General features: G+C 30.3%; 4 protein-coding genes across 4 annotated transcripts; 3 read left to right on the forward strand and 1 right to left on the reverse strand.

Annotated features, from left to right (window-relative positions):
- Window positions 1–1,420: 1,420 nt before the first annotated feature.
- On the reverse strand, window positions 1,421–2,311 carry LOC135958407 (antigen 5 like allergen Cul n 1-like). Its single transcript, XM_065509312.1, has 3 exons — window positions 2,186–2,311; window positions 1,731–2,125; window positions 1,421–1,670 (listed from the first exon to the last, which is right to left on the reverse strand). The coding sequence occupies exons 1-3, from the start codon at window positions 2,309–2,311 to the stop codon at window positions 1,421–1,423; spliced, it is 771 nt and encodes a 256-aa protein (XP_065365384.1).
- A 3,005-nt stretch (window positions 2,312–5,316) lies between these two features.
- LOC135958409 (antigen 5 like allergen Cul n 1-like) lies at window positions 5,317–6,203 on the forward strand. The gene is made up of 3 exons (XM_065509313.1): window positions 5,317–5,442; window positions 5,502–5,893; window positions 5,954–6,203. Exons 1-3 carry the CDS (start codon window positions 5,317–5,319, stop codon window positions 6,201–6,203), a joined length of 768 nt encoding a protein of 255 aa, XP_065365385.1.
- Window positions 6,204–9,355: 3,152 nt separating this feature from the next.
- LOC135958410 (antigen 5 like allergen Cul n 1-like) lies at window positions 9,356–10,246 on the forward strand. The gene is made up of 3 exons (XM_065509314.1): window positions 9,356–9,481; window positions 9,542–9,936; window positions 9,997–10,246. Exons 1-3 carry the CDS (start codon window positions 9,356–9,358, stop codon window positions 10,244–10,246), a joined length of 771 nt encoding a protein of 256 aa, XP_065365386.1.
- Window positions 10,247–13,506: 3,260 nt separating this feature from the next.
- LOC135958411 (antigen 5 like allergen Cul n 1-like) lies at window positions 13,507–14,434 on the forward strand. The gene is made up of 3 exons (XM_065509315.1): window positions 13,507–13,631; window positions 13,705–14,096; window positions 14,176–14,434. Exons 1-3 carry the CDS (start codon window positions 13,512–13,514, stop codon window positions 14,432–14,434), a joined length of 771 nt encoding a protein of 256 aa, XP_065365387.1. The 5' UTR covers window positions 13,507–13,511.
- The last annotated feature ends 632 nt before the right edge of the window (window positions 14,435–15,066 follow it).

Below are 15,066 nucleotides of genomic sequence, written 5' to 3' on the forward strand. Positions count from 1 at the left end.
TATTGATATATCATACTTTAAGATCCGACTGTAAATGGCAAAGATATAAATGTAAAAAAGTCGACCCCTACGTTCGGCAAACACAAATAATATTTTTTTTCGTAACTGCCTTGCAGAACTACATTATATTAGAGGTGTACGCCGCACTTTTTTTTTGAGGTACGGTCTATTGTACATATTAGTACACAATTTCGTTATTTGGAATTATTGATAGTTATAGAACAAATGGTACCAAATTATTATAGAAATACGCCTTATGTTCCATAGTACTAATATGGAGTTGCAGACCCACACTAGTTTATATATTGCGCATTCTCATAAGATTCAAAGACGATCTAGCTAAGATCGTCCGTCTGTCCTTCTGTCTGTCTTTTGAATACACAATAGGGTCCAAAACGAAAGCTGCTCGCTGGCTGAAATTTTCCACAAATACTCTCTGAAGAACACTTATTCCAAAGTGAAAATTTAAAAAATCATTGAACAAAGAATTAATTAGGAACCTTCCATTTGTAACGTTTCCACATTTTTTTTCCAAAATAACAAATGTTTTAGCTTGACAAATTCTATGTTAACTTGTAAATCTTTCAAATAACTTGACATTAAAGCTCATTCAAGGCCATATAGCGACTGTAGTTATAGTCCTGCTTCGGTTAAATAGCTGAGATATAAGCAAAAATCTACGACTATTTTGATTTTGTTATCTATTTTTGACATATATCTAGATTACTAAGTTATATACATAAACAAAATAGATATCAAATAAAAGGCGTTTCAAACCTTTGCATCGACATATACAATGCCATCGAATTTTGGACCGACAATGCATTAAAATCGTGGAAAATATTTTTTAACCCGAATTTTTTCTCCTAAACGATTCAAAATTAATTTTAAATATTTGAGAACAACCAAGATATTGTATTGGTTGCCATAACAAGTACGAGAAAGTTCAACCATACCAAATTACTTTGTTTAATACAAAAATTTAATAATTTAGTTGGAAAAGATATGAGAAATATCAAAATAGGCGACTTGTTTGTACTGCGGTTATTCTATCTAATGGCTGGTAAAACACAATTTGGAAGAATAGCATCCTAAAACGAAATTAACTTTCGTTTATATGAGACCATTGCCAATTTTTTGTTCAGCACCTAATAAACAGTAATGAAAGTATTACAATTTATTTTTGATAATCGACGTTTCCAAAAGTCTATGCAGAGTGATCTAATTACACAAAGATTAATATGGTTGAACAATAAAAAAGAGTGAAAGTTTAAGGCAAATAAATGATAACATAACAGTTTATTTAAAAATATAACATCATTTAAAAAAGTTCTTTAAAATTATCAACAATACACTTACAAAATAAAAGCAAATTTAAATTTTAAGAAAATATAACCAACTAATAATTGTAAATTCCCACTTATTGCCATTTATTGACATCATAAGATTCCGAGGAAGAACACAAATTTTCATAAGATGAATTAGGGCCAGATTCACAAGAATTGGCGGCCTTATCGCAAGTTTCATAGATGGCGAAACCAATCATATTGGTGGAGGCATAATTGCAAGCCAACAAATAATTGTTATAAGAGTCCTTAGAATAAGTGGCAGCAGCACAACCCACACGAGTGTTACGATCAACCATCATGACAGTGAAATGGCCAATGGTTCTATATTAAAAATAAACAATTAATAAATATAATATTTTTGATTTAATACCTCCAACTTACGGTCCTGAATAGTCATTAGGATATTCATCAATAATTGATTGTTCGACATCTTTCTTTTCCTCAAACCATAATTCAATGGATTTTGTTATTTGCTCGGTATCATTCTTACTGCCTGAAAAACCTATGGATCCCAGATTTTGTCCAGAAAACTTAAAGTTATCGGTATTGTGACAATCATCATGATTCATTTTACACTGCTTAACATTATATTCAGCCAATGAGGCCAATTCATCATCCCATTTCATGGTGGCCATGCGGCAAGCAGGCTTAAGATCATCATCTTCACCGCCAGCTATAATGTTGCGTTTCTCGTTGTGCTTATCTACGATAAGTTTTTGCAAAGAACTAGTCATATCAACCATTTCAGCATCTTTTGGGCAAGAGGAAGAGAATTCCTAAAGAAAAAAACATAATAGAGTACCATTATTTAGTATAAAATTAAATGTAAAACTTACTCCATCATGATCACAAGCTATATGGGAGCCACCTTTTCCTTGACAAATCGAGTCTGAACAATAATCCGTTGCCATGGCTGAGCTAAATACAGCCGCGAAACAATAAATTGCCAAAAATGTATTCATTTTTCTTTTTTGATTTAAATTAATAAGAATTGTTTTAGGTTGAATATTTAATATTTTACTGATACAGTTTATTTGAAATGCTGTAGTTTATATACTTAAATTAAATTACATATTTATGTTTTAATTTAATGTTTAATATTACATGTTTTTATTCAATTTCAAATTATTCCATTATTGTAAAAAACACTTGCTTATTTAGTGGAAAGATTTTCTTTGAATTTGTTTATGTTACATTGTTTACATGACTTGAATTTGTATTTTAAATTCTAGTAAATATTTCCGTTATTTTTTAAACAGCTGTTTTTAAAATTGTTAATCACCATGTTGGGTTTGTTTGGCATCAATGGACAATGAAAAATTTTAAAAATAAATTACATAATGGAGAAAAATTTCTCTGCAATATGCTGGACATTGTATGATAATGAAGTGGAATTGCCTAGATCTAAAAAATGTAATTAATGAATACTTCCTATCCAAATTTGCTATCGAAGGTAAAATAATAGAGTATTATTGATTTTTAGGTAAATTTGAACTATTTTTTTCATGCTAAATTTTTGGGCTACTTTAAAATAAAATTCTTAATAAATGCGAAATTAACCCTAGGCTCTCTTTTGTTGTATCTTATTTCTGACTTTCTGGTTGAATTTTCCGTCTTGGTGTATTCAGAGACTTATAGTAAAATTTGCGGAATATAGTAACCCTAACCATACTAAGACGGGTACCCCGGTACCCGAACGAACTTTAAAATCAAATTTCTTTTAAACAAAGTAAAATACATATTTGATGTTCCGCGAGTTCCTTCAGATAACCATTTTCTAACGTTTTCTCCCATCCAAAGTAATCAAAGGAAGCATCGACCCTTTATTGGCAACCGTACAGTTTTATATCGATTAGTTGTAACCGGTGGTACTGCAGCATCCTGGCAAACATCTTTAGGGATGGTTTTATTTGCTAAAAGCGCTAGATCTTCACGAACTTTAGCGTATTTGATTATTATTAGCTCTTTTGTTCATAATTTTAGTTGCCAACTCCATGCCTAATGATGTCAAAAATCCTCGATGAGAGCTTCGTTTTTTTTTGGCGCATGGATTGAGGCTGGATTATACACAAAATGCACCCAATGCAGCCACGGCAATCAAACAGCCAATGTCCTATATTTGTTTTGTGTTTGGTGGTATATTTAGACACTATCTGGTCCATATCCACTCCGCCTTTTTTTCCAATAATAATTGGCTCCCCTCGATTATAATGCATTGTTGAAAGAAAGAAAGAAAACACACTTTATATACTTGGTCACAATAGACAAGAGTTCCATTTTTAGCTGAAACCATATCAGGGTCTACCTATATCGTACGTTAATATAGGCTTTGTTTTGTCGAAGGTACCGAAGAGACTTATTCCTCTAACTTGTAGTCGATTGTTCAAAGGGGTGAGGTAAAATATTGTCTATTGTTACAGTATTTCAGATTGTTTGTAGAAATCGATCAGTTCTAGAACGATGTTTTCTCCTACATTTACCTGTGACTAACCACCAGGAGGCTTGCCTGTGTAAAAGGATAGCTGTATATTTTAATTCCGTATTTAGATGGCTTTTAGGGAATATATTGAGTGAATCTGGTTCTGCCTCTAAATGGTAATAACTGTTCGTCTGCTGTCACATTTGAATTTGACATTTAAACGTAGATTCTGCATCAAAATATTCCTGCTATCGGACATAGTAAACGTAAACATAGACGAAACGTATTACCCGTGTGTATTGACAATTAACGATGCTTTATACAAAGGATGACTGTAGTTTCAGTAAAGAATTGAAGGAGGTTCATCGTTGTCACTATTTATACCCATGACCAGAAAAATTCCAATAAAAGCATCAAGTTCTTCCATTGAAATCAATAATTTAAATAATAACGGACAAATAAATACTCACGGGTACCCCGGTACCCTTTTCAGGAGTCTACGTGTGTAAATGTTGTCAGTATGGTTAGGGTTAACCTCTTAAATCCCTGTTTTAATGGTGTTTTTTGCTCTTTTTTAAAAGAAGGACAAAAAAGACCCATGCCTTGAGGATTTAGAGGGTTAACATATTCTACAAAAATTTCCTCCGTAACATTTAACATAAATTTGCTGAACACATTTTATACCTAAAATGTAAGGATCACATGGTTTCCTGTGCCAATTAACAATAAGAATGTGCCAGAGTTGGGAAACTTTAATTCAATTTGGCCACAAATCACAACTGTTTTATTTGTGCAGAAATAATAACGTAACTTCAAGGGGAAAACTTATTAAGAAATTCCCGAAATTTCTCAACAAAAAGTAGGGAACATAAGAAAAAATAAACTCCCTGTTTATTGTTGGTGTTTTGTTTAAGCTTTGATATTTTTACAAATGTAGCATGAGTGTCTGTAATTCTCATTCACTCTATAGTTTTATTTGTATAATATCTTTCTTTTTTTAAGCCTTTTGGGAAAAAGTTTCCTAAGCAACAAGTGAAATGCTCATAGAAACTAGATTATCCTCCAACAATAAATGTCAGTGAATTTATCAATAATTGGGAAATTTAGCACAATTCTTACTAAAAACTTTCAAAGAAATTTTTCCCGATTATGATTAAGTAAAAAAAATATAATTGTCGCTTTACATTTATTTATTTTTAAAAGTTTCCATATTCCATTAGACTCCTAACAAAGCCAACATCGTGATTAAAAATTTTAAAAGCAGCTGTTAAAAAAATAATAGAAATATTTACTTGAATTTTAAGTACAGGTTAAACAATGTAACACAAACAAGTTCAAAAAAAGCTTTCCACTAAATAAGCAAGTATTTGTTACAATAATGGAATAATTTGAAATTTAAGAAAAACATGCAATATTAAACATTAAATTAAAACATAATTCAATTGTAGGAGTAGTATATAAACCACAACGTTTCAAATAAACTGTATCAGTAAAATATTGAATATTCAAACTTAAACAATTCTTAGTAATTTAAAACAAAAAAGAGAAATGAATACATTTTTGGCAATTTATTGTTTCGTGGCTGTATTTGCCTCAGCCATGGCAACGGATTATTGTTCCGACTCGATTTGTGAGGGAAAAGATGGCTCCCATATAGCTTGTGATCATGATGGAGTAAGTTTTACATTTAATATTACACCTATAAGGGTCCTCTAATTGAATTTTTTATGTAGGAGTTTTCATCGTCTTGTCCCGATGATGCTGAAATGGTTGATATGACTAGTTCTTTGCAAAAACTTATCGTAGATAAGCACAACGAGAAACGCAACATTATAGCTGGCGGTGAAGAAGATTTTAAGGCAGCTTGCAGAATGGCCACCATGGAATGGGATGATGAATTGGCCTCATTGGCTGAATATAATGTTATGCAGTGTAAAATGAATCATGATGATTGTCACAATACCGAAGACTTTAAGTTTTCTGGACAAAATCTAGGTTCTATAGGTTTTTCGGGCAGTAAAAATGATACCCAGCAAATAACGAAATCTATTGAGTTATGGTTTGAGGAAAAGAAAGATGTCAAACAATCCATTATTGATGAATATCCTAGTGATTATTCGGGACCGTAAGTTTGTGGTATTAAACAAAAAATATTGTATTTATTAATTGGTTATTTTCAATATAGAACCATTGGCCATTTCACTGTCATGATGGTTGATCGTAACACTCGTGTGGGTTGCGCTGCTGCCACTTATTCCGAGGACTCCAATAACAATTATTTGTTGGCTTGCAATTATGCCTCCACCAATATGATTGGTTTCTCCATCTATGAATCGTGTGATAAGGCCGCCGATTCTTGTGAATCGGGCTCGAATTCTTCTTATGAAAATTTGTGTTCTTCCTCGGAATCTTATGATGTCAATAAATGGCAATAAGTGTTAATTTACAATTATTACTTGGTTATATTTCCTTAAAATTTTATTGAGAAGTGTTATACAAATTTGTTTTTATTTTGTAAGTTTATTGTTAATGATTTTAAAAAACTTTTTTTAAATCATGTTATATTTTTGAATAAATTGTTATATTATCATTTATTTTTGCCTTAAACTTTTTCTCTTTTTTATTGTTTAACAATATTAATCTTTGTGTAATTAGACCACTCTTCATAGACTTTTGCAAACGTCGACTTTACAAAATAAATTGTAATATTTACATGACTGTTTATTAGGTAGTGAACAAAAAATTGTCAATGGTCGCATCTAAATTTTTATAATAAACAAAGTATATCGGTATGGTTAGACTTTATCTTACATGTTTTGGCAAACAACGCAATATCTTGATTTTCATCAAATATTTAAAATTTGGAGAAGAAATATTAAACACTATTTTCCCGATTTTAACCCATTTTCGGTACAAATTTCTATGTCGTTGAAAAGGTTTGAATGTATATGACTTAAGGTAGGGTCACACATGGCAAATATTTGCTCAAAAAAGCGTCACCACTTTTTTTAGCACAAATTAGTTTGACGTGTTTACTCTTACAATTGTTTTGTAGGATCAAACAGCATCAAATAAAATAAAACTAATTTTTTTGTTTCGAAACATCCAAAGTAAAGTAAGTTTTTGGAATAAAAAAAATTCAAATATATTTTATTTAGTGGTTACATCTTTTTCGTCAAATATATGTCATATGTAATAGAGATATGGGTAAAAAATAGATAACAAAATTAAACATTTAACTTAAAGTAGTCTTAGTTTTTTGCTTATATCTCAGTCATTTATACCGATTTTAAATAGCAACTGAACCAGGACTATAGTTAAAATTTCTCATTCTTACTGCATTACCCAAAATTTTGAAGAAACACACAAAAAAATAGGGTATTCAATGAAAATATAAAAACCGCGATATTTCGAAAACGCAAACTGTCTGGAAAAATCAAGTACAAAACGTCGTTCAAATCTCGGGCACCAAAATCTCTGTTCCGCATTGTTATTAGTGAAATCATGTTGAAAGTATTCGATAAAATTCGATGTCAATTAGGGTGGTCGGTCCAGTTTTTAATAACCGGTTTTTTTGGTTAAGTCGGTTTCAATATTTTTTAAAGCTCACATTTCGAATATCGAAGTAACCGGGTTTTTCTCCTCGAATAACCGGTTTTTTCTAAAAGTGTGTTTTTATGAGTTTTAGTGTATCAAGAACTTTAAAAATATTAAAAATCCTAAAAAATTTATAAAAAAATACTCCAACTATTTTAGAAGACTTTTTATATTTAGAAAAATGTCACAAGCGATCTGGAAAGCTTGAAAACTTACTCAATGCTTTGTTAACTACATATACGTCCTACGAGTACACTGAGTGAAAGATCATTTTCAATGTCTTGCTATATAAAAAACAAAGGAAACAATTCGGTATACTCCAAAGCATTTAAACTGTGTTTTATTCCTATGGGATTGTTTTAACCTCCAGTTTCATCTTCTTCGGGTAAAATATAACCCGATTAGAAAATATATATTTTTTCCATTTTTTTAAACCTAACGTAGATGTTGACTTTTGAAATTAAATAAAAGTCGTAAAATATCAACCACTCATTTTAGAAAAATCTCAATTTTAATTTCAAAATATGTCAAATTTGACCCGAATATCTTAAGAAAACAGTAGCTTTGGTATTACAAGGGGAATCCCAGTTTTCATACAAATATAATGTTCAGCAAGTATGATGAAAAGAGACGGATATATGTTAGTGTTAACCAACAAAGATCTGAAAACATTTAACTTAATTATGCGTAACAAAAATTTAAGAATTTAACTACAGGTCAAATTTGACCCAATGACCTTAAGTGCAATCAATTTTATAGATATTCTTTTTGCAGTTTCGTGTTTTTAAAAGGTAGTTGTTGATATTTGAAATTAAATAAAATTCTTAACATTCAAAAATATCAACCACTCACTTTTAGAAAAAAATCTATTTTAATATCAAAACGGGTCGAAATTGATCCGAAGACCTTGTAAACGTTAAAAGAAGTAATCAAAATTAGAATTAAAAAGTACTTAAGCGTTTTAAAAAGGCTTATATTTTGTAATGTATATTCCTTATCATAAGTATGAGATCTTTAATATAAAATAAAACTTATTTTCTTTTTCGAAACCGAAACCGGTTTATATGAAATTGTAATTTTTCGAAGAAACCGAAAGATAATAAAAAAAAAATCAGAAAATTTTCATTGGAAAAAAGACGAAATGCGTAAGATAGGATTTGATTTTAGACCTATGGTTTCTTGAGGAAAGTTTCATACAATTTTCCGCAGATTATATAATTTTGTGGGTCTGCGATGAATATCATTCCCGACAATAATTTTACGGGAAATCCCGGGTTTTGTTGGGTGCTACAAACAATTTTGGACCGTTTGTCTCAAAATTTGGATATGAGATTTACAGATACATGTTAAACTATGACGATCACAATATTTGGAAATGTAGTTTGTGGTTTGCCAAAAAAAATTCAAAATTAGTTTTAATACAAAATTTTCTAGAAATGACGGAATTAGAAATTAATATGAATATATTAAATATGTTGAAATTTTAAATTTTCCAAAGATTTCGAAGATTAAACATTTGAGAATGATTAAGAACTTGAAAGTATTTCTTTAACATTTACCGACAAATAATAATTTATTGTTATTTTTATAGTTACTATTTATTTTACTCTGTTGATAAAGTGTTAACTAGCTAAATAAGGTGATATGTATTATCGCTCAACATTTTTAAAAAACTTCCGTTTTGAATTAAACTCAAAACAAACCGAAGAAAATTAATGCGATTTTCAAAAGCAGCTGTTAAAGAAATAACGGAAATATTTACATAAATTTAAAGTACAGGTTAAAGTCATGTAAACAATGTAACATAAACAAATTCAATAATGGAATAATTTGAAATTTAAGAACAACATGTAATATTAAACATTAAATTAAAACATAATTCAATTTTAGGAGTAGTATATAAACCACAACATTTCAAATAAACTGTATCAGTAAAATATTGAATATTCAAACTAAAACAATTCTTATCAATTTAAAACAAAAAAGAAAAATGAATACATTTTTGGCAATTTATTGTTTCGCGGCTGTATTTACCTCAGCCATGGCAACGGATTATTGTTCAGACTCGATTTGTCAAGGAAAAGGTGGCTCCCATATAGCTTGTGATCATGATGGAGTAAGTATTACATTTAATTTTACACTAAAGAATGGTACTCTATTTTATTTGTTTCTTTAGGAATTTTCTTCCTCTTGTCCCAACGATGCTGAAATGGTTGATATGACAAGTTCTTTGCAAAAACTTATCGTAGATAAGCACAACGAGAAACGCAACCTTATAGCTGGCGGTGAAGATGATGATCTTAAGCCTGCTTGCCGCATGGCCACCATGAAATGGGATGATGAATTAGCCTCGTTGGCTGAATACAATGTTATGCAGTGTAAAATGAATCATGATGATTGTCACAATACCGAAGACTTTAAGTTTTCTGGACAAAATCTGGGATCCATAGGTTTTTCGGGCAGTAAAAATGATACCGAGCAAATAACGAAATCTATTGAATTATGGTTTGAGGAAAAGAAAGATGTCGAACAATCAATTATTGATGAATATCCTAATGATTATTCGGGACCGTAAGTTTGTGGTATTAAACCAAAAATATTATATTTATTAATTGTTTATTTTTAATATAGAACCATTGGCCATTTCACTGTAATGATGGTTGATCGCAACATACGTGTGGGTTGTGCTGCTGCTACTTATTCTGAGGACTCTTATAACAATTATTTGTTGGCTTGCAATTATGCTTCCACCAATATGATTGGTTTCCCCATCTATGAATCGTGCGATAAGGCCGCTGATTCTTGTGAATCTGGCCCTAATTCATCTTATGAAAATTTGTGTTCTTCCTCTGAATCTTATGATGTCAATAAATGGCAGTAGGTGGGAAAAAATACTGTGTTATCTTTCCTTAAAATTTGTTATGAAAATTATTTTTATCTTGTAAGTTTATTTTTAATAATTTTAAAGAAATCTGTTAAATTATGTTATATTTTTCAATAAAATGTTATGTTTTCACTTAATTACCTCAGTTTGTTAAATTTATTATCATTCAGTTTGCTGTTAACCGTTGTTTAGCAAAGATAAATACCAATAGCTGGAATTTTCAGGTTTTGTCTGATTTAAAAAAGTAAAACAAATTTAATTTCGTATAATGAAATATTTAATAATACCCCGAAATTTTACATCCTCAAAAAAAATATTTTTTTTCACACAGCAAAAAGTTTCAACATAAATATTATGACTTGATTTCATTGATTTCAATTCATAAAATTTATAAATAATTTCTTAAATATTAAGATTTTTTTCATATTTTATGTTTTCAAATTAAATCTAGAAGGCTTGAAAAATATAATTTCAATTTCATTTACATATGAGGTATTCACACGGTCTACTATTTAGTCATATTGTCTAATGTCCTAATATATTACGATAGTTTAAAAATTTTTTTGTTGTTTTTCAAACAAAAGAGTTCTAAACTAATAACACTATTTGAACTATGTTTATTGTTTTGTCATAAAATAATACTTTTTTTGTTTAAAACACAGCAACAACTATTATAATATACTAGCATAACCCGGTGCACTTCGCTACCCCTACCCTAGTAAAATTAAAAAAATATGAATGGAAATACGAAAATAACACATACAAAAATTTGAGAATCTCTCAATTACAGTTCACTTGATGTTCGAAAATAACTAACTAATTTTGTATGGGAGATACTCTGCTCTGATCCCACCTATTTTTAAACATTTTATGTAAATATCAAGCTTTACTTTAATTTTGCTTTATAAGGCAGGGATCATTATTACTAAGCCAACCTCCGTAGAATGGTAATAAATTGATTGATACAGAGTTTCAAAATTAATTATTTACTTTGTGCCACAACCACTGTGTAAACCATTTTACACAGATTGGCTGAAAATGGTCGGGCTTGCATTAGTGGTTGTGGCACAAAGTAAATAATTAATTTTAAATATCTGGAGAACTATAATTCTAAAGAACCACTCCCATTTTGCGTGCTATGCCCTCTAATTCCGTCTATATTCAGCTAAACTCCGCACAGTAATAAGAAATTAGTTCGCTATAAGTTTAAATACTTTTACAATACAGTTCTACAGATATTCGAAATTAATTATATACTTTGTATAGGGTATGTCACGCCCACTATTCCAATCCCGAACAATTTCAACGAAACTATGCAAAATTATAAAAGAGACATTTAGACTAATTTGAAGAATCTTGCAATTATAGTTCACAAAATATTTAGAAAAAGCTTAAAATGCATTTTCATCGTGCATGTTTAAAAAACCTAAAATTCTTTTTTTATTTTTTTATGATATTTGCGCCCCTGTTGTGGGTTTGTGGAACTATTTATAAGGATTCAAAAAACATCAATTGTATTAATTTTTGATGCAGAATCCATTGGTGAAATCAGATTTGCAATATATGCAACCGCTTTTGCTCTACAGAAAAATGTGCTCAAAATTCGCATCTTTAGGTGCGTTGAACCACCACAAGGAGTGAAAATTTTCCAAAAAAAGGACGCCATTATTTTTATTTACACAAAAACAAACAAAAATGATGATACCCGAAAAACAAATGAAGTGACCTGGTCACAAACGAACTCTCTTGTTTATGCATATTTGAGTTAAAAAATAAAAAACACCTTCAAAATATATTTTTGTGTCTTTAAATTACTAAAGTCTTCTTCTTTGTTTTCTATAACAACTCTCACTTAAAACAGAACGAAATCCATACTGTTTAATTGTTTCTCTTATTTATTTACAACAACAAATTGGACAAACACTCATTGCTTTGTTTACATTTTAGCTTAAGGTTCACATGTACACGTTTTTGCATATGTGTTAGTAACATCTTTAAACGCTTATAACTCCTAAAAAACTGAACCGATTTCAATATTCTGCACTTCAGTGAATAAATCCCTTTAAAATGGTATATTTCTTGCCCAAATTGAATGTATAACACTGTACAAAATTTTTCAGTTCATTGCTTTGGGACTCAATTCTGACAATTGCACGTGAAAGTAGCCCCAAAAATAAGAACTTCTGCATCATTTAATGCCCATACGAATTTTTTTTCCTCAAGGTGGATTTTTATCACTTTTTCTATATTTTAGCACGGTTATATCTCGTATACCGTACGGAATATCTCTTTTGTGGCTGAAGCAAAGTTGTAGATATTGAATAGTAGAAAAAAAGTACGGAACATACCTACCCGAAAAAGGAGCATCCAGTGCCTTAAAAATCTCAAAAATGCCCATTTTTTTAAAATTTTTTACCAATTTTTCACCTTTTTTGCTCAATAACTGGATTACAAATCCAATTATGGACTGATCACCATGAAATTAGGTCGTGTGATTTGTGTCTATATAAAAGTTATTTATCATGAATTTTGTATGTATACCATCATTTTTAACAGATTTATTCACTTTAAAGTGATTTTCGGAAGCTGGTCTTATATGGGAGCTATGAATAATTATGGACCGATCTCACCCACAAAAAAACTTGTGAACGTTATTGTCATTTGTATATTGCTGTTTTTATTTCATAAAGTTATTTTCATTTCCTTTCCATTCATAAATAAATGTTAAAACAAGTAAGAAAGAATGGTCGGTCAAGCCCGACCATATAATACCCTACACTAAGTAAAAGAACAAAAACATTTTTCTTTTAAAATTTAAATAATTTATATTCGTGAGGGATTTTCGAAGTGGGCCTTAAATGAAAGCTATGACCGATCGCAATGAAATTAGGTCATAGTTTATGTCTATATGAAAGTTATTTATGTATACTCGATCTCAATTAAAAAAAAAAAAAAAAATGTTGTTGAGAATTGTTTGCCTCATTAAGTGATAAATACAAATTATAAATCAACTATGAATTTCAGTAGGTGTAGTTATTCATTATCAAACTATAATAAAAAGATTAAACTTTTAAAAAAGACAAATAATTTACAATTCCAGAATATCGCAAAAAAGTATATGTTTTTTTAACAAATATTTTAAATATAGAAAATCTAGCATTTCATACATTTATTTATTAGCAAATTCTAAAACTATAAAAAGAAAGCGTATTTCAAAACTTTCTAGCAGTTAGACACAAAGTGTTTTCAACGTGACAATAAAATGAGGCAATTCTTAGTAGTTCTTTGCATAGCAGCTGCTATTAGTAACATAACGGCTAACGATTATTGTTCCAGTAATCTTTGCGATTATGGTCAGCATGTGGCCTGTGGACATAATGGAGTAAGCACACATTTTATTAAATATACCAAATATTAGGCAACGCATATATGTATTAATATTTTTTCTAATTTAGGAATTTTCCTATACTTGTCCTGCCGATGCCGCCATGGTGCCCATGACCGATTCTTTAAAACATGTAATTGTTGATGGCCATAATGCCAAACGTAATTTCATTGCTGGTGGAGGTGATGTCAATCACAAACCTGCTTGCCGCATGGCCACCATGCAATGGGATGATGAATTGGCCTATTTTGCCAGTTTAAATGTTAAAAAATGTCAAATGAATCATGATTCATGCAGCAATACTGCAGATTTCCATTATACTGGACAAAATCTTGCCTGGATGGGTTATTTTGAACCACTAAATAGTGCAGCAAAATTCAACGAAGCCATTGAAATGTGGTACTCCGAAGTGGCTAAATCCAAACAAGAATATATGGACTCATTCCCATCTTCTCAGTTATAGTAAGTTTAAACAAATTTTCTAGAAATTGAAATATATTTATGTAACTGAACTAACTACATTTATATTTAAATTTTTCAGTTCAATTGGCCATTTCTCTGCTATGATGACTGATCGTAATATACGTGTGGGTTGTGCTGCTTCCACTTATTCCGTTCCTGGCCAATCTTATAAGGCTTTCTTGGTAGCATGCAACTATGCTGCCGCCAACATGCCAAAATTCCCCATCTATGTTAAGTGTGATTGGCCAGCTAGTCAATGTTCAACTGGCAACAATCCATCATATCCCAACTTGTGCTCTGTCTATGAACAGTTTGATGTTAATTATGGTTTTAATTAAATCTATGTATAGATAAAATTAATTAAAAACATTTAAATTTCTGTAAAACTTTGTATGTGAATTCTATAACATTTGATATTTAAAGTTCTCTAAATTTTAAAAATTATTTTTAGTTTGGTTTTTATACAGGTTAAAAATACCTACATATCTATTTTTATCCTACACCACACCACCATAGTGTATTATAGGGTATTCCGTGTTTGTGCTGATGTTTGTGACGCCCAAAAATAATATTCTAATTTGATTTTTTTTTTATCAAGTTACATTTGTAAAGCATATCAGTTATTATGTTTAATGTCAATTATGTACATTTGTTGTTAATCTGATTAAAATGATAGACGAGAAAAAAGTGTGTACTAAAATTATTAAATATTTTCAAAAAACCCAGTTTGGTCCTACAAAAAGTTGGCGAAACAATCAAAGGTCTGCCGTCAAACTGATTCCAATGTTATTAAACAGTATCGGTAGAGCTTGTCCGTTGATAGAAAACCTGGTTCATGTAGAAGGAATGGTCCACATGATGTTTCTAAAGCCAATAAATAGAAAGCATTTTCAAAAGTGCTCCGGAATAAAAGCAATCCGGTTAGCTCAGTACTTGGACCATTTGGTACGACATGTTAAAGCCAATGCAG

The sequence above is a fragment of the Calliphora vicina genome, chromosome 4 (genome assembly GCF_958450345.1).
Source record: "Calliphora vicina chromosome 4, idCalVici1.1, whole genome shotgun sequence".
NCBI classification, from domain to species: Eukaryota; Metazoa; Arthropoda; class Insecta; order Diptera; family Calliphoridae; genus Calliphora; species Calliphora vicina.

Coding starts and splice junctions, on each gene's coding strand:
- LOC135958407 (XM_065509312.1), bottom strand. CDS start 2,311: ATGAATACATTTTTGGCAATTTATTGTTTCGCGGCTGTATTTAGCTCA. Junction 2,126..2,185: donor TAGCTTGTGATCATGATGGA/GTAAGTTTTACA, acceptor TTTTTTCTTTAG/GAATTCTCTTCCTCTTGCCC. Junction 1,671..1,730: donor CCTAATGACTATTCAGGACC/GTAAGTTGGAGG, acceptor TTTTTAATATAG/AACCATTGGCCATTTCACTG.
- LOC135958409 (XM_065509313.1), top strand. CDS start 5,317: ATGAATACATTTTTGGCAATTTATTGTTTCGTGGCTGTATTTGCCTCA. Junction 5,443..5,501: donor TAGCTTGTGATCATGATGGA/GTAAGTTTTACA, acceptor TTTTTTATGTAG/GAGTTTTCATCGTCTTGTCC. Junction 5,894..5,953: donor CCTAGTGATTATTCGGGACC/GTAAGTTTGTGG, acceptor TTTTCAATATAG/AACCATTGGCCATTTCACTG.
- LOC135958410 (XM_065509314.1), top strand. CDS start 9,356: ATGAATACATTTTTGGCAATTTATTGTTTCGCGGCTGTATTTACCTCA. Junction 9,482..9,541: donor TAGCTTGTGATCATGATGGA/GTAAGTATTACA, acceptor TTGTTTCTTTAG/GAATTTTCTTCCTCTTGTCC. Junction 9,937..9,996: donor CCTAATGATTATTCGGGACC/GTAAGTTTGTGG, acceptor TTTTTAATATAG/AACCATTGGCCATTTCACTG.
- LOC135958411 (XM_065509315.1), top strand. CDS start 13,512: ATGAGGCAATTCTTAGTAGTTCTTTGCATAGCAGCTGCTATTAGTAAC. Junction 13,632..13,704: donor TGGCCTGTGGACATAATGGA/GTAAGCACACAT, acceptor TTTCTAATTTAG/GAATTTTCCTATACTTGTCC. Junction 14,097..14,175: donor TTCCCATCTTCTCAGTTATA/GTAAGTTTAAAC, acceptor TAAATTTTTCAG/TTCAATTGGCCATTTCTCTG.